General features: G+C 37.2%; 1 protein-coding gene and 1 pseudogene across 6 annotated transcripts in view; one reads left to right on the forward strand and one right to left on the reverse strand.

Moving 5' to 3' along the window:
- RPGRIP1L (RPGRIP1 like) overlaps positions 1-25254 on the forward strand; it is a 125366-nt gene that overhangs the window by 45596 nt on the left and 54516 nt on the right. For 5 of the 6 annotated variants that reach the window (XM_023555590.2, XM_064274028.1, XM_003416369.4 and 2 more), the window contains exons 10-17: positions 965-1104; positions 6616-6722; positions 6923-6973; positions 7701-7880; positions 11189-11306; positions 15848-16300; positions 19687-19838; positions 22421-22799. In XM_023555590.2, coding sequence (XP_023411358.2) covers positions 965-1104; positions 6616-6722; positions 6923-6973; positions 7701-7880; positions 11189-11306; positions 15848-16300; positions 19687-19838; positions 22421-22799 — 1580 coding nt within the window. The remainder of the gene's footprint in view (positions 1-964; positions 1105-6615; positions 6723-6922; positions 6974-7700; positions 7881-11188; positions 11307-15847; positions 16301-19686; positions 19839-22420; positions 22800-25254) is intronic. The other variant, XM_010596084.3, reaches the window with a different exon arrangement.
- LOC111752345 (large ribosomal subunit protein uL23-like) lies at positions 9894-10459 on the reverse strand (annotated as a pseudogene).

Below are 25254 nucleotides of genomic sequence, written 5' to 3' on the forward strand. Positions count from 1 at the left end.
ACTAAGACAGTGGTTTTCTGCCAAAATATAGATCAAGGTTAAGTTTTTCCAAAACCTGGCTATCACCTGGGGGCTTTATAAAACTATGAAATCCTGGGCCTTGGGGTCTGCATTTTTGAATCTCCCTTAGGAGATTATTGCAGCTGGTCTAGCATTAGTGTTTAGAACAGCACTTGGGAAACACTGGCCTAAAAGAATGTTTATTTTATGCTTTCTGCATACCATTTAATTATTTTTTTTTTACTGATTCTTTGTTCCAATATGCTGGGTCACGCATTAGTAGATTTTAACCCTAGTTTAAACTGCAGTACGTTTTTTTAAGAATACTAATTCTGTCGTTGTCATTCTTATCAGGCACAGAACATTGGTTTTCATCCCAACCATGTGTTACAAGTAAAATCATTTTTGTTTTTTGAGACAAAAACTACATTATCGGTACTTCTTAATATCAGAATTACTGTGTTGTAGTTCAATATGCTATCATTTTGTGGCCAGGATTTTATAAATGTTCTTACTATCACAGACACTTAAAAAGTTTCATAGATTCTAAAATTAAAGACCAGGTGGAGAGTGATTTTTCTCTGTATTCAGATGACTCGTATGTGGGAGAGAATGGTTTTGTGCGTTGTCTATTGCTGAGGTTTGGGATTGTGGATTCCTCTGGAGCATGTACAGTATCTGAATTCCTTTACTAGTCCCACAAAAGCTCCACACTGCCAACTTCTCTGACTTTAGAGCTCTAAATTAAGGCCAGTTCCTTTACTCATCCCACAAACTCTTTCATGTTCTCTAACCGCAGCCTGAGAAAGGCGCCTTGGTTTCAACAGCAGCAGACCAGCATATGTTTACTTAATTCCTAAGACATGATGACAGTGGTCTCTGTGCCACTAAAAGCTTTTCTCTTTATTATTTTCGGTTGAAGCTGATTTCCAAGCTTGCCTTGCATGTCACGTGTGTTTTGCAGTGCCTTCAGTGCTGCTCATGAAGAGCAATGGAAGTTCAAGGAACAGCAGCTGAAAGTACAGATTGCACAGCTCGAGATGGCCTTAAAATCTGACTTAACAGACAAAGCTGAAATCCTTGACAGATTAAAAACGGAAAAAGGTACATAAAAGTAACCACTGACTTATTCACTTCAGACATCTGATGCTTATTCCCTGAACCAGTCAGTATTTATTGTGGTGCCTGTTGTTTGTCAGGCACCTTGCTATGTGTTACGGACATAGCCTGTGTTAACAGCCATCCTGTTTCATGAATTTGTTGGTGCTCAAAATTTCCCTTCAGGCAGCCTAGACTATATATATCAAAGGAATTATTTTTTTCTCAAGGTTAACTCTTATTCAGGTTGTCTTTAATTTGTTTCATTTTCCTGAATTCTGAGCCTTTCTTTATTCAACAGTCAACAAGTGTTTATTGAGCACCAGCATATGCTAGACACTGTTCTAAGTTCTGGGGCTACAGCAATGAATAAAACAGACCTTGCCCTCATTCAGCATTCATTTGACAGGGAGAAATCGACAACAGGTAAATAAATATGTCCTGTGTCAGGTGGTGGTAAGTAAAATGGAAAAAGAAAAAAAAGCCATGTGAGACAATGGAGAGTGGTAGAAGTGGTTACTTGCTGTTTTTGATTTCTTAAACAGGGAAGATCTCTCTCTTCTGATAATGAGATGTTGAATTCTACTCTGTGATTTAAAAAAAAAAAAAAAAAAACAACCCGAACCCGTTGCTGTCGGGTCAATTCCAAGTCATAGCAGACCTATAGGGCAAAATAGAACTGCCCGATAGGGTTTCCAGGGAGCAGCCGGTGGATTCAAACTGCCAACCTTTTGGATAGCAGCCAAGCTTTTAGCTACCGTGCCACCAGGGCTCTGTGATAGAGAACCTAGATACCAAGAAGCCTTGTCAAGGTGTCCCTGTTAAAATAATGGTCATAAATGAGCCTCATATCATTAATCACAGATCTCAACCTTCTTGCCTCATAGAAGTAAAACAATGTGTAGCTAAAGTAGATGTCAGAATTGCTGTAGTACACACATACGTACTCACACAAATACACAAGGGAAATGAATTATTTGCTTCAAGTGTTGAATCTGTTCATCTGCCAGAGAAACTAAGTGCTGTGACACTGAAGTATCTCCTTTTGTACGTTTGCAATTCAGTTGCATGAGAAGATTTGAAAGTTTAATGCAGGCTCAGTAAAAAAAAAAAAAAATACCTGTCTAGTTAGTACTTTTGTATATTGATGTAGATCACAAATGCCATATTTCATTGGCTGCAAGGAGCATTTCTTTTTACATTTTAACATCTCTGAAACCAGGATGCATATTGGTAGTGATTGCATTTTAAAAGTGCAGTCTGCAATTTTTTTTTCACATTTTAACAAATCTGAATTTGGAGTACATCTTATAATTGATGGAATCTTAATTTCCGTGAAATACGTTACTATAATATTTATTCACTGAGTGATTGAATCTGATGAGATTATATTTGCATTTTCCAGTAGAAGATTGTGAGTAGAATAAAATATTGACGTGGCTTTGGATCTGGTGGCCGTTTAAAAGTTGTGATGTCAAAGATACGTAGCTCTCGATTTTAACGTTCTTTATCAAATACTTAACAGAATGCTTTCTCTTAGTAGTTGCTCAATAAATTCTTGTTCACAGAGGGAAGTAGAAGTGCTCTGTATTCCCTCCCTCTTTTTCAAAAACAGATCTAAATCGCTAATTCTTGGAAAAGAAAGGGAAATTAAATAACCCTTTGTTATTTCTGCTCTCTGTTACCCTAGATATCAAGAAACTTTACCTGTGTCGTCATGTAATTCCAAAACTTACCTTTTAGACAACTGAATTCATCTCTGAAAAGCAACTCTTCTTAAGGCGAAAGAATCTCCATGTTTCTTTCCTTTTTTTTTTTTTTACCTATTTATTATTGTTGAATTAATTCTGAGGGTTCCGCTTAATTATTAAATACTGCAATTGCTGAGTTATTTTAATTCGATGAGTCCTTTCCTCGTTTTTTTTACTGGTTCTTTTTTATTTTCATATAAAATGCAAATATCTTTTTTGTATGTTTTTGGGTAATAAAAATAACGCATAGCCGTTGCCATCGAGTCGATTCCGACTTGTAGCGACCCTATAGGACAGAGTAGAAATGCCCCATAGAGTTTCCAAGGAGCGCCTGGTGGATTTGAACTGCTGACCTTTTTATGGTTAGCAGCCATAGCACTTAACCACTACGCCACCAGGGTTTCCTAAAAATAATGCATGTGTCCTAGAAAAAAAAATCCAGCAAGCAATAAAAAGTTCCTAAAAAAATCACTCAGTCCCCAGCTTCTGAGATAATCACTATTAATGTTTTGATGTTTGTCCTTTCAGAGTTGTTTCTGTACGTACGGATACAGCTCCATAGTGTGCTTTTCTCTTTATTGTGAAATCAGTCCTTGAGTATAAACACGGGCCTACAGCAGCATCATTGACAATACCTGTTAGAGTGTTCCAGTGCGTAGATGTGCCGTAGAATATTTAACAGTTTTCTACTGATGAAGATTGAAGTAGCTTCAGTTTTTAAATACCATAAAGAGTTGTTTATACACAAATCTTTACACGTGTATCTACTTATTCTCTTAGGAAAAATTGCCACAACTGAAATTGTATTTAATGCAGCTTTTATTTTTCTAACTTATTTCTGTTTGAATAACCTGAAATTTGCCAGTCTGTGGGTTTAAGTTTTCACTTCTTTGTGAACATGTTGCAATAGGTTATAGGATGAATACTGCAGCCTTTACTTCCTTTTTCCAGGGAAACGCTAAGCAAGAAAATTGAAATTGTCTATTCAAGGAAATCTTTTATTTAGAAAGTTCGTTTTTGTGTTACCGATTTTGAGATTGTTTAGTGTTACTTCGAAGTCCCTTCACACATTTACATTTTCATGGACCAAGAAGGTGTTTCCTTGGCTTCTTGTAGTCATTCATCTAACTGGCAAATTATTTTTAGAGACTACTCACCTCTTTATTCAAGGTACAAATTAGTTTCAGATTGTGTAAATACGTGGGGGAAGGATATGTAAATGCAGTTTGCATTTGGTTAATGCTTAAATTAACTGCATGTGTTTAAGGGTCTGCTTTTGAAAGTTCCTTTCTATCTTTAGTTGAAATGCATAATTCAGCATAATGCATATGGTTATATTGATCACAGCTGAAGATATTAGCACAAAGGAGCTCTGCAAATTGTTTAGTTGAATTGTACGCTGCACTCTGCTTATTAATGGTATGCTGGAAGAACATAATTTTAAAAGAATGAAATGTTATCTCGTTTGAATAAAATGCTGTTTACCTTAACCTGCTTTTTGTCAAATCATAAGGTAAGGAGGTTATTTTTCATCTTGCACAGGGTGCTTTGATTTTTCATATTATAATTCAGCAAGTCTGTTTCCTCTTTGAACTAGAGCGTCTCAATATAGTTCAGGACCCAGGAGTTATATCCCCAATAAACAGTTGGAGAAAGAAAAAAAAATATCTATATACTGGATAGTTCTACATAAAATTCAGTAGAGAGAAACTTACTGGTATTCAGGAACACCTAAAGTTATATTCCCACTGATAACATCCTGGTTTTAAAAATGTCAGTGAAACAGGGACATCGCTATTGAAATAGAAATCAGTAAAGGACAGAAACATTTGAATAACTTTATGCCTGTTAGCTTATCATTCTTAGGAACCCTGCTCTGAAAATTGGAGAGGATAGAAAAACTGAGTGTAAAAATAATCAAAATACCATATGTCTGGATGAAGATGGAGCAGTCGTGTCCTTTACACTTTAGCTCAAGGTTACCAAAAACCCTTTGCTGTCGAATCGATTTCGACTCATAGCAACCCTACAGGACAGAGTAGAACCGCCTCATAGCGTTTCCAAGGCTGTAATCTTTACAGAGGAGCCCTGGTGGTACAGTGGTTAAGAGCTCAGCTGCTGACCTAAAGGTCAGCAGTTCAAACCCACCAGCTGCTCCCTGGAACCCCTATGGGCCACTTCTGTTCTGTCCTATAGGGTCGCTACGAGTCGGAGTCAACTCGACGGCAACAGGTTTGAGTCATGTGTGTGGGTGGGTGTACCCTAGGATCACAAATTATTTTACTTTTTATAGTTTGCCAGGAAATATGTGATATTAAAAACATCCAAATTTAATCCATCTTTTTCTTAACTGTGTAATTTTAACGTTTTTACTTGTATGTAGTATTTATAGCTTGGGAACACAATGCATTATAAAAGTCAGAAACATTTTTGTATAAAATGCGGTCAGTGTGCAAATGTATTTATGTAAAAGAATTCTTGGCAAATGTGTTGATTTATTTTAGTTTTTTAAGAAAAGGAAACAAAAATGTACAACTCGGATTGAGAACTTATGATAAACATAAATCTTTAAGAGTAGGATGAAATTAGCGGAGACACTTCGGATGACATGGTTTAGAGTTGGTCCCCAGGGAGCTAGCAAAGGATACTTGACCACCACAATGAACTCCAGTGAAGAGTACACTTAAGAACATGAGACTAAAGAATGCAGTAGATTTGTTAGCTAGCTGTCATGCTTTTTTATAAAAGGTAGACATATTTGATACTCATTAAACTGGTTGCCGTCGAGTCGATTCCAACTTGCAGCCACCCTATAGGACAGGTAAAACTGCCCCATAGGTTTGCCAAGGAGTGGTTGGTTACCTCATACTGCCAACCTCTTGGTTAGCAGCCAAACTCTTAACCACTGTGCCACCAACCAAAAACCAAACTGTTTGCCATCAAGTCAATTCCGACTCATAGCAACCCTATAGGACAGAGAAGAACTGCCCCATAGGGTTCCCAAGGAGCAGCTGGTGGATTCAAACTGTCAACCTTTTAGATAATGGTCTATTTTTGGATTTGCTGTCTTCCATACTCCACACTCCTGTTAATTGGTCATGACAAGTGAGTGCCTAGGTCATTGTAGCCCATCTTCATTCCTTAGTAATAGCTCTAAGTCCATGTCCTACTAATTAATAGCACGAACTCAGTGATTAAAGAACACACGTGAATTATTTCCAACATGCGCTGGTCCAGAATCCATGTCTTTTTGCCTGTCATAACAGATTGGTTAAAAGTGTAGTTGATTGAAATTATGGCATCAGCGTTTAATTAGCAGAGCCATGATCTTGTTTTAACGCAAAGACTTCATGCTAAATTGAGAAAATTCAAGGAAGGTAATTAGAAAACTAAAAGACAAAATTTTTCTTTGCATGCCTTTCAGGACCCTTAATAAGTAAGTAAAAATCATAGATTTAGAAACATATTTTCTTAGATATTTTAAATAGAATCTTCCTTTGAAGTCCCAGAAGCCACAATTTCCTTATATTAAGACAATGAATTTAAGTCTTAAGTTTTTGCTAAGCAAGTGGATCATCTGGTAGACACATGATAGTGTTCATTCATTTCTCATTCCCCTGCTGCCTTTGTCTAGGTGCTAGCTCAGTTTCCTTTCTGATGAGAACAACACTAGATCAACTGTGGGGTGTGTCAGGAATTAATTCAAAATGTGCCCTTACACCTAATTCTCACTTACCTTTCTAAATGTGTTGACTTTGTTTTTAAGACCAAAATGAAAAACTCATTCAAGAAAATAGAGAACTACAGTTACAATACCTGGAACAAAAGCAACAACTTGATGAACTTAAAAACCGTGTGAAGTTTTTCAACAAGGTAAACTCTTCTTAGGAAATAAACGCAAAATTTTGATCTAAATATTTTAGAAAACAATGTACTACAAAGCAAAAGAATACAAATAATGTTACTTAGATTATTAATTTATGGTATCAGGCAGCTTATATTCTGAATAGTTGGAATCTCTCTGGTACTTTCCATTAACATCTGTGAGCTTTTACTTACTGTCTTTATTGCAGGAGAGTGATATTAATGCTGATGAATTGAGTGAAGCTCTCCTGCTTATAAAGGTAACTTTCTGAACTTCACCATGAATTTCATGTCTGCATATAACTGTTGCAGTGTAATGAGGACTCTTATCTTTAATCCTTACACTTGGAGAGAGTATTATTTGTGCATCTTCTGAAATTTAGTGCATCTTTATATGCACGTGTGTCACTTTCAACTCTACTAGGACTCAGGAAAGTGGTCAGGTGACATTCAGTTACAGCATATACATATTTCATGATGACATCAAAATTACATTAAAACAGACCTCAAAACCCTTATGTAGAGCGCTTTCTGTAACCGTAATAAACATTTTACTTTTATGTGCCTCACTATAAAACTAATCAGCCATTTTCTGCACCCTATTATCTTAAGTAAAATATTGAATTATAAATGTAACAAGAAGAAACCTTCCAGATCCAGGATAGTCTATTATTTATAAGAAGACACACACACACACAAAATACATTTCTTTCCTTTCGGATCATTGCACTATAGATTTTAATCAAATAAAGAAATAGAAATAACTGTAGGCTCTTTTTACATGTCATGAAATAATTTTTTTTTCTGCAATAGTTCCAAATGTCTATCCAAATATATTTTCCTTATCAGGACTGCTTTATTCTTTATGAAAAAAACGGAAATAAATCTGTTTTCAATTAATGGTTTTTCCTTGCTATATCTATATTAATTCACATGATTGCATTTTAGAAACTCGTGTTTCGGTGATAAAATATATTTTTGTTTTAGGCTCAAAAAGAGCAAAAAAATGGAGACCTTTCATTTTTAGAGAAATTAGACAATAAAAGTAATAAAGATCTAGAACGTTCCATGAGAGAGCTGCAAGCAACTCACGTGGAAACAGTACAAGAACTTGAAAAGACAAGAAACATGCTAATTATGCAACATAAAATTAATAAGGATTATCAGGTAATGTAATACACTAAATCAGGAAAGTAGGTCTCTTAATAGTCTACCAATGGTTTACTTTTCTGAGAAGTATCATGTATTGTCATTTAGTAGAGCGTCTGTTACCAGATGCCTGGGATTTAGCCTTGTAACAAGATACTTAGAATAAATAGTTTAAAAAGAAATGTTTTTTGTTTTTACTCTCTGATCGTAGGGAACTAAGAGTGGCAATGAACTCATCTTTACTAGTATTAGCCCGTTCTGCACATGGGTTGCAGTTATCTTAAAGTTCTGACACAACTGTACATTATATTCATTTTTGTTGGGGTTTTTTTTTTTTTTAATTGTGTTTTAGGTGAAAGCTTACAATGTAAATTAATTTCTCATTCAAAAATTTATACACAAATTGTTTTGTGACATTGGTTGCAGTCCCCGCAATATGTCAGCACTGTCCTCCTTTCCCTTTCTGCCCTGGGTTCTCCGTGTTCAGCCCTCCAGTTTTCCTGTCCCTTCCTGCCTTCTCATCTTTGTTTTTGGGCAGGTGTCACTGACTTGGTCTCATATACTTGATAGAAATAAGAAGTACATTCCTCACATGTATTATTGTTTGTTTTATAGGCCCGTCTAATCTTTGTCTAGAAGGTGGACTTTGGGAGTGGCTTCAGTTCTGAGAAGCAGGGTGTCCAGGGTCCATAGTCTCAGGGGTTCTTCCAGTCTCTTTCAGACCATTAAGTCCAGTCTTTTTTTTGTGAATTTTGTTCTACGTTCACCTGCTCTGTATAGCACCATCTATTATGATTCCTGTCAGAGTGGTTAGTGGTGGTAGCCGGACACCATCTAGTTTTTCTGGGCTCAGGTAGTGGAGGCTGTGGCTCGTGTAGTCCATTAGTCCTTTGGACTAATATTTTCCCTTGTCTTTGGTTTTCTATATTCTCCATTGCTCCAAATGTGATGGTACCGATAGATGTGTTTTAGATGGCCACTCACAAGCTTTTAAGACCCCAGATGCTACTCAGCAAAGTAGAATGTAGAACATTTTCTTTATGAACTGTGTTCTGCCAGTTGACGTAGATATCCCCCAAGACCGTGGTCCTCAGCCTTCAACCCCAGTAACTCAGTCGCTCAAGGTGTTCAGATGTGTCTAGGAAGCTTCTGTAGCTTTGCCTTGGTCGAGTTGTACTGACTTCTCCTATGTGGTGTATTGTCCTTCCCTTCACCAAAGTTAATACTTGTCTACTGTCTAGTTAGCGATTTCCCCACCGTTGTAACCCCTCCATTGTAACCATCAAAGATTTTTTTTTTTCTGTGTATATACGTTTTCTTGGGGTTTTATAATGGTTGTCTCATACAATATTTATCCATTTGTGATTGACTTATTTCACTGAGCATAATGCCCCCCACATTCATACGTGTTGTGAGATGTTTCAAGGATTCATCGTTGTTCTTTATTGTTACGTAATATTCATTGTGTGTATGTACCATAATTTGTTTATTCATTCACCTGTTGATGGGCACTTGGGTTATTTCCATCTTTTTGCGATTATAAATAATGCTGCAGTGAACATGGATGTGCATGTGTCTATTTTTGTGACGGCTCTTATTTCCTTAGGATATATTCCTAGGAGTGAGATTGCTGGAATTTATGGTATTTTTATTTCTAGCTTTTTAAGGAGGAACCACATCATTTTCCATAGTAGTTGTACCATTTGACATTTCCACTAACAGTCTATAAGAGTTCCAGTCTCCCTGCAAGCTCCCCAACACTTGTTATTTTCTGTTTTTTGAGTCATGCCAGTAATGTAGGGGTGAGATGGTATCTCATTGTAGTTTGATTTGCATTTCTCTAATGGTTGGTGATCCTGAGCATTTGCTAGCTGCCTGAATATCTTCTTTGGTAAAATGTCTGTTCATATCCTTTGCCTATTTTTTAATTGGTTTGTTGTCTCTTTGTTACTGAGGTATTGAAATATTCTATAGATTTTAGAGATTAGACCCTTGCCGGGTATGTCGTAGCCAAAAATTTTTTCCCAGCCTGTAGATTCTTTTTGCTCTTTTGGTGAAGTTTTTTTTTTTTTTTTTTTTTTTTTTGGTGAAAAAATTTATATTTAGAATTAGCCAGCTGGACTCAGTTTATATGATCCCAATTTTGTTGGCAACATCCAAAGCATCATAGTCAGGAGCCAGTCGAACATACGCCTTCTTCTCTCCATCGGGTCTAATCAAGGTGTTGACCTTGGCCACATCAATGTCATAGAGCTTCTTCACAGCCTGTTTGATCTGGTGCTTGTTGGCCTTGACGTCCACAATGAACACAGTGTGTTGTTATCTTCTGTCTTCTTCATGGCTGACTCAGTGGTCAGAGGGAACTTGATGATGGCATAGTGGTCAAGCTTGTTTCTCCTGGGGGCGCTCTTCCGAGGATATTTGGGCTGCCTTCACAGCCTCGGTGTCTTGGGACACCGCAAGGTGGGGGAAGTGCAGATCTTCTTTTTTTTGTGGCTATGGACGCCTTTCAGCACTGCGTTCTTCGCCTTCAATGCCTTTGCTTTGGCTTCAGTTTTGGGAGGGGCAGGGGTTTCCTTCTTAGCTTTCGGCGCCATCTTCGTAAAAAGGCTGGTGTTTAATTTTTAAGGGCTCTTAGTTGTCTAGTTTATCTTCTGGTGTTTGTGGATTGTTAGTTATGGTTTGTATTCTATTTATGCCATATATAAGGGCCTCTAGCATTTCCCTGTTTTTTCTTACATGTTCTTTATCATTTTAGGTTGTATATTTTTTAGGTCTTTGATCCATTAGGAATTAGTTTTTGTGTATGGTGTGAGGTATGGGCCCTGTTTCTTTTTTTTGCAGATGGACATCCAGTTTTGTCAGCACAATTTGTTAAAGAGACTTTCTTTTCCCCTATTTAATGGATTTTGGTCCTTTGTCAAAGAGCAGCTGACCGTAGGTGGATGGATTTATGTCTGGGTTCTCAATTCTGTTCCGTTGGTCTGTGTGTCTGTCATTGAACCAGTACCAGACTGTTTTGACTAACTTGGCTGTGTAGTAGGTTCTGTGATAATATATTAAAAAATATATATTAGCTCTTAATAAAAGGAAAAGTCATCTTCATAAAAAAAAAGTTGTTGCTTTTTTAGAATTTTTTTTTTTACTTGATTTACGAACATTGACAAGCATAATTTTCTTAACTGAAAGCTGTTTGAGGTCAGGAAACCATAGTTTACAGCTCTTGGTATCCCCAGGATCTAGAAAATGCTTGAATCATATTAGCTTTGAAAAATGAAGATGAATCAAGTCATAGGTACTGAAATTTGTTGTCTCTTATTTTTTAGATGGAAGTTGATGTAGTGACCCAGAAAATGGAAAATATGCAGCAAGATTATGAACTCAAGGTGGAACAGTATGTTCATCTTCTTGATATCAGGGCAGCACGGATCCAGAAACTAGAAGGTACAATATGCTCAGCTCTTTGTCCACAGTAACCAAAGCACTGGATTTTATAACGGTTAAAAATATCAGCCAAATCTACACTCACAACTTCTTTTTGCTCTATTTTTTTTTCCCCCCAATTCATGGCTATAATAATAATCTACCAGAAAGATTGTTTTTTTTTTTTTTCCTCCTTCTTTTCTACTTAAGAATTTTTAGTAATTGCCTACTGCTTTTTTAATTCAGTGTTGCAGGCATGATTTCAGAGTACTTTATAAAGTACCACAGACCCAAATTTACCACCTCATTTCTGATTTCACTTCTAAGCAACATATGCATCTCGGCCAAGCTGATAGGCTTACTCTTTGTCAGATTCATCTTGCTTGGTCCCACTGCCATGCCTTTGTTCACACTGTTTGCTCCACCTGGACCTCCTTTTTCCCCTGACTACTAAGATATACCTTTCTCTCCTTCGAAATCTAACTCAACACACCAGCCCCAGGAAGTTGGCTCTGAGTACTCCTAGCCATTCCTCTGCTTGAAATGCCCTTTCAGTGATTTTCAGACTTTAGCAAGTATGAAGATCACCTGGGGAATTTGCTGAACGTGTAGCACCCTGGGTCCTACCCCTAGAGATCCTGGGGCTGTGATTCTGTATATTGAACAGTACCACCAAGTAATCAGGGTGCATGTTCAAGACTATACTGTGAAAAATCTATCATTCAGAATTTATCCTCTCATATTGAGTAAATATATGTTTGAGGATTATATTATATAAGTGCTCTTCACCTATTGGAGTTTTACCTGTTGTCTGTGACTACAGTATAAGTTCCACAATGATGAGTACATTGTCTCTCATTACCCTGCCATACAATACTTAATTCAGTGATCTGTGCCAGCAGTAATTTTGTACTCTTGAAAGTTATTGAGGACTCCAAAAAGCTTTTGTTTATATCATTTATACTGATTGATATTTATCGTATTAGAAATTGGAACTGAGAAATTTTTTAAAAACCTATTTTAATTCATATGAAAATAATAATAATAAATCTACCATAAGTTAATATGCCAAACCAAAAACCAAACCCATTGCCACTGAGTCAATTCCTACTCAAAGCAACCCTATAGGACAGAGTAGAACTGCCCCATAGGGTTTCCAAGGAGTGGCTGGTGGATTCAAACTGCTGACCTTTTTGTTAGCAGCCAGGATCTTAACCACTGCACCACTAGAGCTCCACAAGTTAACATAAGTAACAGAATTTATGAAAAATAAGTATATTTTCAAAAAAAATAGAGGAGTGGCATTGTTTCATAATTTTGCAAAATTTTTTAGTGTCTAGTTTATAAAAGACAGTTAAATTTTTATACCTGCTTCATTCAGCCTGTTGTGATATCACACATCATGTAGTCTCTGGAAAACTCCGTTGAACATTTGTAAGAGAATAAGAGTAAAAGGTCAGATAATGTCTTACTATTATTAGGAAAATAGTTTTGACCTCACAGACCTCCAAAAGGGTTTCAAGAACCCTCAAGGAACCCCAGACCACGCTTTGAGAACCACTGCTGTATGTAAAAGGGCTCTATAAATATCTTTACCTGACTGAACAGGGTTTTCCAAAAACCAAGGAGCAGTGTGGCATTTCATTCAAAGTAGTACTCAATAAAAATTTGCTGAGTGGAATTTTCTTGAATAAAAAAGAGGTTATAGCGTTAGAATTTTCATTCCTTTCTTTACTAATATATTTTATCTGTCCCCTAAATTCAATGATTCATTCCACAAACATGATCAAGTTCCTACTGTGTCCTAAGCAGAGTGCTAGGTACTGAGTATACAAATAAGAACAAAGCTGAGGCACCACAGTCAAGGAACTTCAATCTAGTACCTGATGTGGACAAGTGGAAAGTTAATTACACTTTACTGTGAAGAGTGTGAAGTTAGGAAAATGCAAAAGCTATCAAGGAAACATTGAGAGAATGCCTATTTATACCTGAAGATTCAGGAAGACTTCACACGGTAAGTGTAGGGTCTTTAAAGATGGCAGAATTCACCAGTAAGTAAAAGTAATAAAAGACATTCCAGGGAGTAAATGAGGTATGTAGAAATGCCTGAGTGTGAAGTATTGTGGTACAGTTGAAAAACTGCGTGTGAGTCCATCTGATTGGAACTCAGGATTGGTAAAGACAGGAAAGCCTGGAGATAAGGCTGGAAAGAACCAGATCATGAAGCCCCAGTGGGCCACCTTGAAGATTATAAACCTTATTAACCTGGAGATCCACTGAGGGATTTTTAAGGTATGGAATGATAAGCCCAAAATTGCTATTTAGATTATGTTACTGGTTTTGTGACAAATGGGTAAGATTTGAAGGAAGGGAGAAGATTGAGTTCCGTGATAATCTAGGTAATAAACACTGGGGGTATAAATGAGGTGGCATCAGTGGAAATAGAGAAGACAGAGACAGATCTGATAAAGACAGCAAATAGTGTTGAATAGGAGTGACTCATAGATTTGTGGAGAATAAAAGCAAAAGGGGAATCTAAGATGACTCTCTGGTATCTAGCTTGGGCAACTAGATGAATAGCAATACTATCACTTGAGATTCAAAGTACAGAAATAACTAGAAGACTAAAATGATGTATTCTATTTTGGTTATGTCAAGTTTGGCTTGCCTAGCAGGTATCTGGAGCCCTGGTGGCGCAGTGGTTAAGAGCTCAGACTGCTAACCAAAAGATTGGCAGTTCAGATTTATCAGCCTCTCCTTGGAAACCCTATGGGGCAATTCTACTCTACTTTAGAATCTCTGTGAGTCGGGTTTGGTTTTTGTTTGTTTGTTTTTTAGGGGATATCTAGATAGAGGTGTTCAGCAAACTGTTAGACATATGGGTCTGGGATTAAGGAAAAAATATGAATTAAGAGTAGAAATATGGGACCATATGAACCACAACTTCCACCAGACTGAGCCCAGAAGAACTAGATGGCACCTGGCTACCACCACCAACCCCTCTGACAAGGGTCACAATAGTGGGTCCCAGACAGAGCAGGAGAAATATGTAGAACAAAATTCAGTTTGACAGAAAAAATACCAGACTTACTGGTCTGACAGACACGAGAAGAACCCCTAAGACTGTGGACCCTGGTCACCCTGCTACTCAGAACTGAAGCCACTCCCAAAGTCCACTTTTCAGCCAAAGATTAGACAAGCCTATAAAACAAACAATAACGCACATGAGGAATGTGCATCTTATTTCAATCATGTATACAAAACCAAATGGGCAACACCTGCCCAAAAGGAACGATGAGAATGCAGGAAGGGACAGGAAAACCAGACAAATGGACACAGAGAACCCAGGATGAAAAGGGAAAGGGGGAGAGTGCTGACACATTGCAGGGATTGCAACCAATGTCACAAAACAATTTGTGTATAAATTTTTGAATGAGAAACTAATTTGCGCTGTAAACTTCCACTTGAAACACAATAAAATTTTTAAAAAATACGGAAGTCTTCAGCATATTGATAGTAGCAGAAGTCATAGAAGTGGATGAGGTCACCCATGAGAATATGTAGACTAAGAAGAGGATTAAAAACAGCCCAGCAAACTAGCACAGAAAGAGAAACCCTGACAGGATAAAAAAAAGAGATAGGGGGAGATGAGGCCACAGAAGCCAAGGTAGAATAGAAGTTTACAAAAGGGAAAGTAGTCATCGGTGTCAAATAAAGCAAAGAAAGTCCGTTGGATCTAGCAGTCAACTGGTTATTGTGGGCCCTTTCCGGAGTAGTTTCACAGAAAGGGTAAGACAGGTGCTGTTTGCAGGTGCCTGAAGCGTGTCTGTTAAATGAGGAGTCAGAGATACAAGAATACGTTACTCTTTCTAGAAATTTGGGTCTGACATGAGAGGGAATAAATGTATCTAGAAAGGGAATTATCCTTTATTTGAAAAAGCTTTGTAGAGGTAGACTTAACATTCTTTTAGTTGCACATGTTTAAACTATAATTTCATCAGTTTTGGCTTATGTATACACTTGTGAAACAGCTCAGCTGCTAAGCAAAAGGTTGGCAGTTCAAATCCACCAGCCACTCCTTGGAAGCACTATGGGGCACTTCTACCCTGTCCTGTAGAGTCGCTATTAGATAGAACCAATTTGACAGCACCTAACAACAATATCACCCCCCAAATTAGAAAAGGATATATCTTCATATGGTGAAGGATAGGAGCCACTGGAAAGAGAACGTGAGTATAGGAGAGAAGATAATGAAAATAACAGAGGCTGAGGAATAAGTAAATATCCAAATATTTACCTCAGCTATTCACTCAAAGGCCTTTTTTCTTTTTCCTTAGTTTAGGAGTATATTACCACTTACACTGTTAAATAATGTAAAAATAAATGGTAGGTTTCTACATAGTACTGTATTGTGTACAGAAAAGTAGTGTGTGGTCAAAGAAGTTAAGATTGAGACTATTCACAAAAAGCACTCTTGCAGACTTCCTACCACTTCAAAAGCCAGTTTGTGTCTTCATATGTCAATATTTAAAAATCTCTGAACTGTGTATCTTCTCTTGCAGCCCAATTAAAGGATATTGCCTATGGCACCAAGCAGTACAAATTTAAACCAGAAATCATGCCAGATGACTCTGTCGATGAATTTGATGAAACCATCCACTTAGAACGAGGTGAAAATCTATTTGAAATCCATATCAACAAAGTAACCTTTTCTTCTGAAGTTTTCCAGGCATCTGGAGATAAAGAACCAGTCACTTTCTGTACCTATGCTTTCTATGATTTTGAACTACAGACAACTCCCATAGTACAAGGCCTTCACCCAGAATATAACTTCACTTCTCAGTATCTTGTCCATGTGAATGACTTATTTTTGCAATACATTCAGAAGAATACTATCACTCTTGAGGTCCACCAAGCTTACAGCACAGATTATGAAACAATTGCAGCATGTCAATTGAGATTCCATGAAATTCTAGAAAAAAGCAGTCGAATATGTTGCACAGCAAGTTTGGTTGGTAAGTACAATCCTATAAAATTTTTACATATGAATTTCTAATTTGACTTATGCATTAATATGGTTCTACATTAGTGTCTTCTCTTAGAAATTAATACATTAGTGTCTTCTCTTAGAAATTAAAAGTGTCTGTAGGGAAACCCTGGTGGCGTAGTGGTTAAGTGCTACGGCTGCTAACCAAGAGGTTGGCAGTTCAAATCCTCCAGGTGCCCCTTGGAAACTCTATGGGGCAGTTCTGCCCTGTCCTATACGGTCACTATGAGCCAGAATCGACTCGACGGCAGTGTGTTTTTTTATTTTGTGTGTGTGTGTGTGTGTGTGTGTGTGTGTAGGGTAAGGAGAGCATTCCTTAATTTAGCTGCCGAGAGTTGACTGGGTTCTCTTAAATGTCATTGATGATGTCAGTACAATGGCTTTTTTTTTTTCAATTGTGATAAAACATAACAAAAAACTGCCATTTTAATCATTTTTTAAGTGTTCAATTCAGTTGTGTAAATTATATTCCCCATTCTGGGCAACTATCACCACTATCTATTTCCAAAAATTTTCCATCACCCCAAACAAAAACTCAGTACCTTTTGCAATAACTGCCCCTTTCCCCCTCTCCTTTGTCCCTGGTAACCGCTAAAAAACTTTTGTCTCTATGCAATTGTCTATTTAGATATTTTATATAAGTGGGATCGTGCACTTTTGTGTCTGACATAACTTTACTTAGCATGTTTTCACCAAAAAAAAAAAAAAAAAAATTTTACATTGTAGCATATATCAGAATTTCATTTATCTTTATAGCTGAGTAATATTCCATTGTATGGATTTGCCACATTTTGTTTATCCATTGCATCTGTTGAGAGACACGGGTTATTTCTGCTTTTTGGTAAGACATGGGTTATTTCTGCTTTTTGGCTATTGTGAAAAATGCTGCAGCAAACACTGGTGTACAACCATCTGTTTCAGCCCCTACTTTCAAGTCTTTTGTGTATATACCTAGGAGTAGAATTTCTGTATCATATAGTAGTTCTGTGTTTAAGTTTTTGAGGAACTGCCAAACTGTTTTCCACAGTGGCTGCACCATTTTAAAATCCCACCAGCAGTGGAAGAGCATTCCAGTTTCTCCACATCCTTGCCAACACTTATTTTCACTTCTTCTGATAATAGCCACCCTACTGGTGGTGAAGTGGCATCTCATTGTGGTTTTGATTTGTATTTTCCTAATGGCTAATGACGTTGAGCATCTTTTCATGTGCCCATTGTCCATTTGTATATCTTCTTTAGAGAAATGTCTATTCAAGTCTTTTGCCTTTTTTTAATTGGATTGTTTATCTTTTTGTTGTAGAGTTATAGAAGTTTTTTATTTACTTTGTATATTAGACCCTTATCAGATATACGGTTCCCAAATATTCTCTCACATTCTGTGGGTTCTCACTTTAATTTCTTGATTTCAAAACCTACTGATGCACACAGGTTTTATTTTGATGAAATCTAATTTATCTATTTTTTTTCTTTTGTTGCTCATGCCTTTGGTGTCATAAAAGCTGTTTTTTTTAACGTATAACTGCCAATGTTTATTTACCAAATTGGTACCCTTGTCTGATTGAACATTAATTTTAGTATACTCACCAAATATTTTTTGAGAGGTTATCATGTTACTAGGCACTGGAAAAACAGGCGTACTTAAATTAGACAAAGCCCCTGCCCTTGTGGAACTTACCTTCTAGAGGGGAAGATAGGCAATAAAACAAATTGTGTGTGTGTGTATGAAAAAATTAATCAAGACAAGAGTCTACAGAGAGAGAGGAAAAATTGCTAATTCAGATAAGGGCTTCCCTGTGAGAGTGACATTGGTAAAGGCCTGAATGAGGACCCATGCCAGGATCCAGTGGAAGAATGTTTCATGCAGAGGAAACAACAAATACAGAGACCTGAGGGCAGAACCAACTTGACGTGTTGGAGGAATACCAGGTGGCTAGAGCAGAGATCAAAGCAATAGGCAGGGACCCATTCATACTATAGAGCCTCGTAGGTCATGGTAAGGAGCTTGGATTTTTTTTTTTTTTTTCCAAAACGATCAAAGTTAATGGAGGGTTTTGAGCAGAGAAGTGACATGATTGCACATAGATGTTAGAAACATCACTCTGGGTCCTGTAGGAAGAATACTGTCTAGGGGGCAAGAGGGAAAACAGGAGCATTATCAGGCTGTTGCATTAATCTGTGGGAAGATGGGGGTGGCTTGGATTAAAATGGTAGTGAAAGAGAAAAGGAGAAGCGGTCATGTTCAGTACATATTTTCTTAACTCTTCCTTTAAGACTTGCTTATCATTTGAATGTGGGGTAACAAGGGAAGAGAGGAGGCAAGAATTTTTGACATGAGCAACCAGGAGAATGGTGATACCATCTATTGAGCTGGGGAAGACTGGGAGAGGAACAAGTCTGAGGAAGACAATCACGAATTCTGTTTAGACAAGTTAAGATTGGCCTGCCTATTAGACATCCAAATGGAGATGTGAGGTTGTTGTTGTTGTTGATGATGGATTTGACTCATGGCGACCCCACATGACAGAGTAGAACTGCCCCATAGGGTTTTCTTGGCTGTAATCTTTACGGGAGCAGATCACCATATCTTCCTCCTGTAGAGCTGCTGGGTAAGTTTGAACCACCGACCCTTAGATTAGCAGCGGAGGTAAGCAATTGTATATACAAGTCCGACAGCCGTGAATGGAGATGTACAAGGGGAAGTCATTGGCATATGTAATATATTTTAAGCCTTGGGCCTAGATAATATCACATAGAGAGTGAGAAGAGAAGGTGGCCAAGAACTGAGACTTGGTATGTAGGGCAAACAACATGCCAGGGTATATTGCATACCGTATGTATTTGGCATAGCTGTGGCATTTTTTCTTCTACTTGTGGTACAGTAGAGAAGTGGGAAAGTGCCAAAGATTTATTGAAAGTTGAATTAGAATATGGAATGTCCTATTTACAATTTGGGGGTTTCATATTATATCTGTCAGACTACATTGAGTGAAACTTGGTGAAAAAAAAAAAAGAAAAAAGTACCGCCACATCAAAAGAATCTGTGGAGTATTTGATAAAATGTTTAGATTCTTCCTCATACTCCAGAAGGCTGGAAATAGTATAAATTGGAATATCTCAAATATAGCTTGACATAGGTAATATAATATTTAACATACAGTGCAACTCATACTTGCAGAAGTAACTTTATTTCCTTCATCTCTGTTATTTGCCAGTCACACATCATTTGTGCAAGTCACATATTTTACTCAGTATAAAAATTTTAGTTTTAATGCTTAATACCATTGATGTCTTTTTATTAGTATATATTTTAACTTATGGGATGGTTTTAACATTGGGTTATGTATTGATTTGTAGGAACTAAAGGAGACATCCCAAATTTTGGCACAGTGGAATACTGGTTCCGCTTAAGAGTTCCCATGGATCAAGCGATTCGACTTTATCGAGAACGAGCAAAAGCTCTGGGATATATAACATCCAATTTTAAGGGACCAGAGAAAATGCAATGGGTAAGCTTGTTTGACTTTAAGACCCTTTTATGACACAAAAAATTTTATATTTATATATCATGCTTTAAATTGAAACCATTCTCTTCCACAGCCACCATATGGGGTTTTTTCAAAACTTTTTTAAGTTTTTATTTTGAAATAATTATAGATTGACGGGAAGTCGCAAAAATAGTACAGAGAGGTCCCCTGTACCATCCTTTCAGTTGTAACATCTTACATAACTATAGTTCAATATCAAAACCAGGAAACTGACATTGTTACAACACTATTAACTAGACTACAGACTTTATTCAGATTTCACCATCTTCACAAACAAACGTGTGTGTGTGTGTGTGTAGTTCCGTGCAGTTATATCACGTGTATCAATTCGTGTAACCATGTAACCACCACCACAATCAAGTACAGAGCTGTTCTGTCACCACAAAGGAACTCCCTTGTACTACCCAGGATACTTAAAAATATAGTTGCAATATACACATCAAACGACTTTTGTTATAATTCCTGCTGCTAAGGAAATAAATAGTTATTATTGGAGTATCAGTTATTGTCCTTTCAGTTTCTTCATTTTAGGTTTCTGAAATCCAAAGTAGAATATAAAATGGAAAAAAAAATCCTCTTGCTAAGAACTGAGAGTTTAAATACAACTCCTAAGGACAGCGTTTTCCAAACTATGCTCCATGGTGTCTTTAATGGCCATTATTTCCAAAAGAATTCCATGATCCATTGACTGCAGAGAGCACTGAATTGAGCAAAGATAAATAGGATTCTTGACTTCAGGACTTCTCATGTATAATGTGAATCTCAAAAGGAAGCGTAAACTATGCACTTAAGTTGAGTGACAGGGATAGAATATAGTAGAAACATTTTGGAATGTTTACTCAAGTCATAATTATCTTACCCTCTTTCTTTGGAACTTTCCCACCTAGTCATACCTAATCATTCAGGAATATCCATCTGACCCCAGTTGGGCCAATCAGATTCTGCCCTCTCTTGGATCAAGAGCAAGCAAGATTTCTGGTTGCCTGAACATGTAAAATTGGGAGCTTTGGGTTAGCCATTTTCTACTATGTTAACAACCAAAGGAAATAAAATGGGTCTGGAGAGAGGATAATGAGCAAGCATATAGAAAGAAATAGACACCAGAGTGTAAATTTCTGATGGTTTTCCAGTCGCACTACCTTTCTAAAACCCAACCACATTCCTCCTTCACAGTTCCATGAACTATCCCTATAGCCTTATATTAAAGTCACTTTTTTGTTTTTTATTCTAGATAGAGTTGGTTTCTATAACTTTCAATTAAAGAACCTTGACTAAAAGGAGCCCTGGTGGTACAGTGGTTAAAGTGCTCAGCTGCTAACTGAAAGGTCAGCAGTTCGAACCCACTAGCTGCTCCATGAGAGATAAATGTGGCATTCTGCTTCTGTAAAGATTTATAGCCTCGGAAACACTATGGGGACAGTTCTCCTTTGTCCTGTACGATTGCTATGAGTCGGAATCGACTTGACAGCAGTGGTTTGGTTTGGTTTTTTTGGCTAATACAACACCGATTCCCAAACTTAAGAAACAATGGCACCCTTTTCCCAGAGACCATCTTTCAGGACTGGTATTCTTCGGAACACACTTTGGGAAGTGAGCATTAAAAATTGAAAGACCAGATTATTTATTTAGTTTTGTAGTTTAAAGGTTTTCAGACTCCCAGTTTCTGGCTTGATTGAGTCATTTATTGGTGGAATTTCAGCTTCTGTGGTTAAATTTAAGGGGCGAAGAGGAGGGGGTACTTTATATAGCTTTCCCCTCCAAGGTTTATCTCAAACTCTCTTCTCTTGTTCTGGTAGCATTTGGACTTTGGTATACAGCCTAAGGAAACCCTGGTAGCATGGAGGGTAAGAGCTATGGGTGCTAACCAAAAGTTCGGCAGTTCAAATCTACCAGGCGCTCCTTGGAAACCATATGGGACAGTTCTGCTCGGTCCTATATGGTGGCTATGACTTGGAATCGACTCAGTGGCAGTGGGTTTGGTTTTTTTGGTTTTATACAGCCTAAGCTTGGCACCTCGGGTATCTGCTTTTCTAAAACCCCAGCAGTTCAGAATGATGGCCAACCCAGGTCTAACAAAATCATCGGTCTGGGTGGCCCTCACCAAATTCATTGGATTCTCACTTAAGAATGGGATATGATCAGAATCACTGAAAGGATTAGCTCATGATAAAATTGTAAACTAGAGGACATTTATCTTTGGACCCATCTGTTCACTTTACTCTTTAGTTATTGGATAAAATTTTTAAAAATCAGGATTTTTTTCTTGGTTTGTGTTTTTGTTGTTGTTGTTGTTATAGCACCAAACTCCAAATGTAGGCTGTCTTTCATGTTTGTTCCTACTAGCACAGAATCATTTGTTCACAGATGTTCTGAAGAACATTGATTTCGAATAAAAATCAAGAGTCTTTGTTACTGAGAGATGCAATATGAAGTGAAAATATTCAACTTCGTACACTTACAAAATTATTTTTGCTTGGGGGGTTGGCACTGCTGTTTATTTTTTAATTGTATTATTACTGTGATTTAAATATGTCTTTTTCCAGTTAAGTCAGCAAGCACCTAAAACTGCTCAGCTCAGTTCTACAGATTCCACAGATGGCAACTTAAATGAACTTCACATTACAATAAGATGTTGCAACCACCTGCAGTCCCGAACAAGCCACCTGCAGCCATACCCGTATGTTGTGTACAAGTTTTTTGATTTTGCAGACCATGATACAGCCATCATTCCCAGTACCAACGACCCACAGTTTGATGATCATATGTGTTTCCCAGTGCCGATGAATGTGGATTTGGACCGATACCTTAAATCAGAGTCTCTGAGTTTTTATGTGTTTGATGATAGTGATACTCAGGAGAATATTTACATAGGAAAAGTCAGTGTGCCTTTAATTTCACTGGCACATGACAGGTGTATCTCAGGTAAGCCTCTGTTCTTGAATCTATAATCTTGAAAAAACCAAAATTGTACCTCCATGTTGTGAAAATGATTTGTTTGTTTCTAATCTTCCTAACTGTCCCAGATAATCTTGTAACTTTGGCCCGAAGGTAGTACATTTTTTGAGTTATAGTTGTAGGGATTACAGTATGCATCTTAATTTATCACAGTCTACTTAAAATTAATACTAAATATAGAAATTCTGCTCAAATAGAATTCCATTTTCTCCTCCTCCTCCTCTGTGCTGTTATTGTCATATGTATGTCTGTAGTATGCCGATATATATTATAAACCCAGCAGTACAGTGTTGTAATAATTGCTTTTATAAATCTTAGTGATTTTTTTTTTATTTCAGTAACTGTACTTTTCAGCTCCAGAAGTTCTATTTCATTCTTTTTTATAATTTCTATCTGTATTTGATAGTTTTTGATAAGTTATTGTCATCATACTTTCCTTTAATTCTTTAAGCATGGTTTCTTTTAGTTCTTTGAATATATTTGTAATAGCTGCTCTTAGGTCTTTGTCAATAAGTTTAACATCTAGGCCTCCCTCAGAGAGTTTCTGTTGACTCGTTTTATGAGTATGTGTATATCACATTTTCCTGTTTCTTTGCATGTCTCATAATTTTTTTGTTGTTGAAAATTGGATATTTTGTTTTATTTTCATTTTTAATTTTAAGCCTCGGTCAGCATAATTTAGTGGTCAGCCAATGATTGGTCAAAGGTTGTACCTAACCATCTTGAGCCTATAGGCTTCCACTTTTGCCAGTTGGTCTGTGTGTGCCTTGGGGAATGTGTTCAAAGTTCAGTCTCAGCTTTTACTTTCTGCAGTCACAAGGTTTCTTCAGCCAGCTACAAGCAGCTTACTAGGGTCCTCTTCGGTCCCTTCTAAGCATGCACACAGCTTTGTGCATGCTCATAGCCTCCCAGACCAGCATTACGTAGAACAGACTCTTTATCAAGGCCCACTTTGAATTTCTCGTCCCTGGATCTCCTTGTTAAATTTTTGAGTACCGTTCTAATCTTTTGCTTCCCCCAACCAGCGTTGAGACCTCAGGATGGCTGCGATCTTAGTCTTTCCAGATTTTTTACCACTGAAATTGCTATTGTTTTTAACGATGCTTCTGGCCTTGAAACTATTTGCTCTGTGCTCCAAATAAAGTCAGCCTCCTCCAGCAGAGGTCGCCAGTCTTCATAGCCTACTTCACCCTGATACAACTTCTGCACCATGGAGCTGGGGGAGAGAAGAAAGGATGAGAGCAGTCCCGTAGATTTCCACTGTTCTTACTGAGATTCAGACTTTCTTAAATGTTCTCAATTTGTTGTACACCTTTCATCAATTTGCGAAGTACTTAAATGGCTGTTTTGGACGATTTTTTTGCAGTTTTATCTTTGCACTTTACGGAAAAGATTTGCCAAGCTTCTCACTCAGCCATACTGAAAGTCCTCCTATGACTGTAATAGATGCTTATCACCTCTCCATATTCCAACTATGAAAACCCTGGTGGCGTAGCGGTTAAGTACTACAGCTGCTAACCAAAGGGTCGGCAGTTCGAATCCTCCAGGCACTCCTTGGAAACTCTGTGGGGCAGTTCTACTCTGTCCTGTAGGGTCACTATGAGTCGGAATCGACCCGACGGCACTGGATTTGGTTTTTGGTTTATATTCCAACTATATCCGTTTGTTCTGCTTAAAGTCTGGAATTTTATTTTCAGTTAGCCATTCAAAAAAGTATCAAGCGCCCCAGTACCAAGTAAAGGATACTTCTAAGCAAAAGTTACACTTGACATATAGGTTTCTGTTATTTTTTTAGTCAGGGATTGTTTATACCTAAAAATCTAGTACAGTGATTATATTTTGTGACTCAATAATGTAAATTCAGCTAGGTGATAGCTTTTGTTACTGCTGCGTGTTTTCAGTAGTTTATTTTATGAAAACTTTTGCCATACCACTATGAATTTGGAGTAATTTAACCAATCCTAGTAAAATATATTTATTATAATAGAATTATACAGAAATATAAAGACTCCTTCAGATATACAAATCATTTGAAATTTTGAAATTTAATGTGTTTTTCTTTAGAGAAGTATCTTACAAGAATATTAAAGTCAAAATGAAGGTTGATACTTGAGTTATAACTGAAATAATGTCTTAAAGGGAGGCTAAGAATTCTGAATAATCTCTGAATTTAATTTCAGTGAATTAAAATATTTATAAATTAATTTTCTCATCATTGAGTCAGTATTACCTTTGAGGCCTTAACTTCTGAAAGCAGTCTGCTTGAGAGATGAACCTATCACAGATTCTTTTGTCTTTATTTTATTCTCTTAGTCATTTGAGTTGTGGCTAAAAGCCAAAATTATCTTAAAAGTTGGGGTAGGAGAGGTCAGTTGTCTTTGTTCCTCTTTAATTCTTATGGTAAGAAAACTTCAGTCTGGTA

This window comes from Loxodonta africana, chromosome 21, assembly GCF_030014295.1.
Source record: "Loxodonta africana isolate mLoxAfr1 chromosome 21, mLoxAfr1.hap2, whole genome shotgun sequence".
NCBI lineage: Eukaryota > Metazoa > Chordata > Mammalia > Proboscidea > Elephantidae > Loxodonta > Loxodonta africana.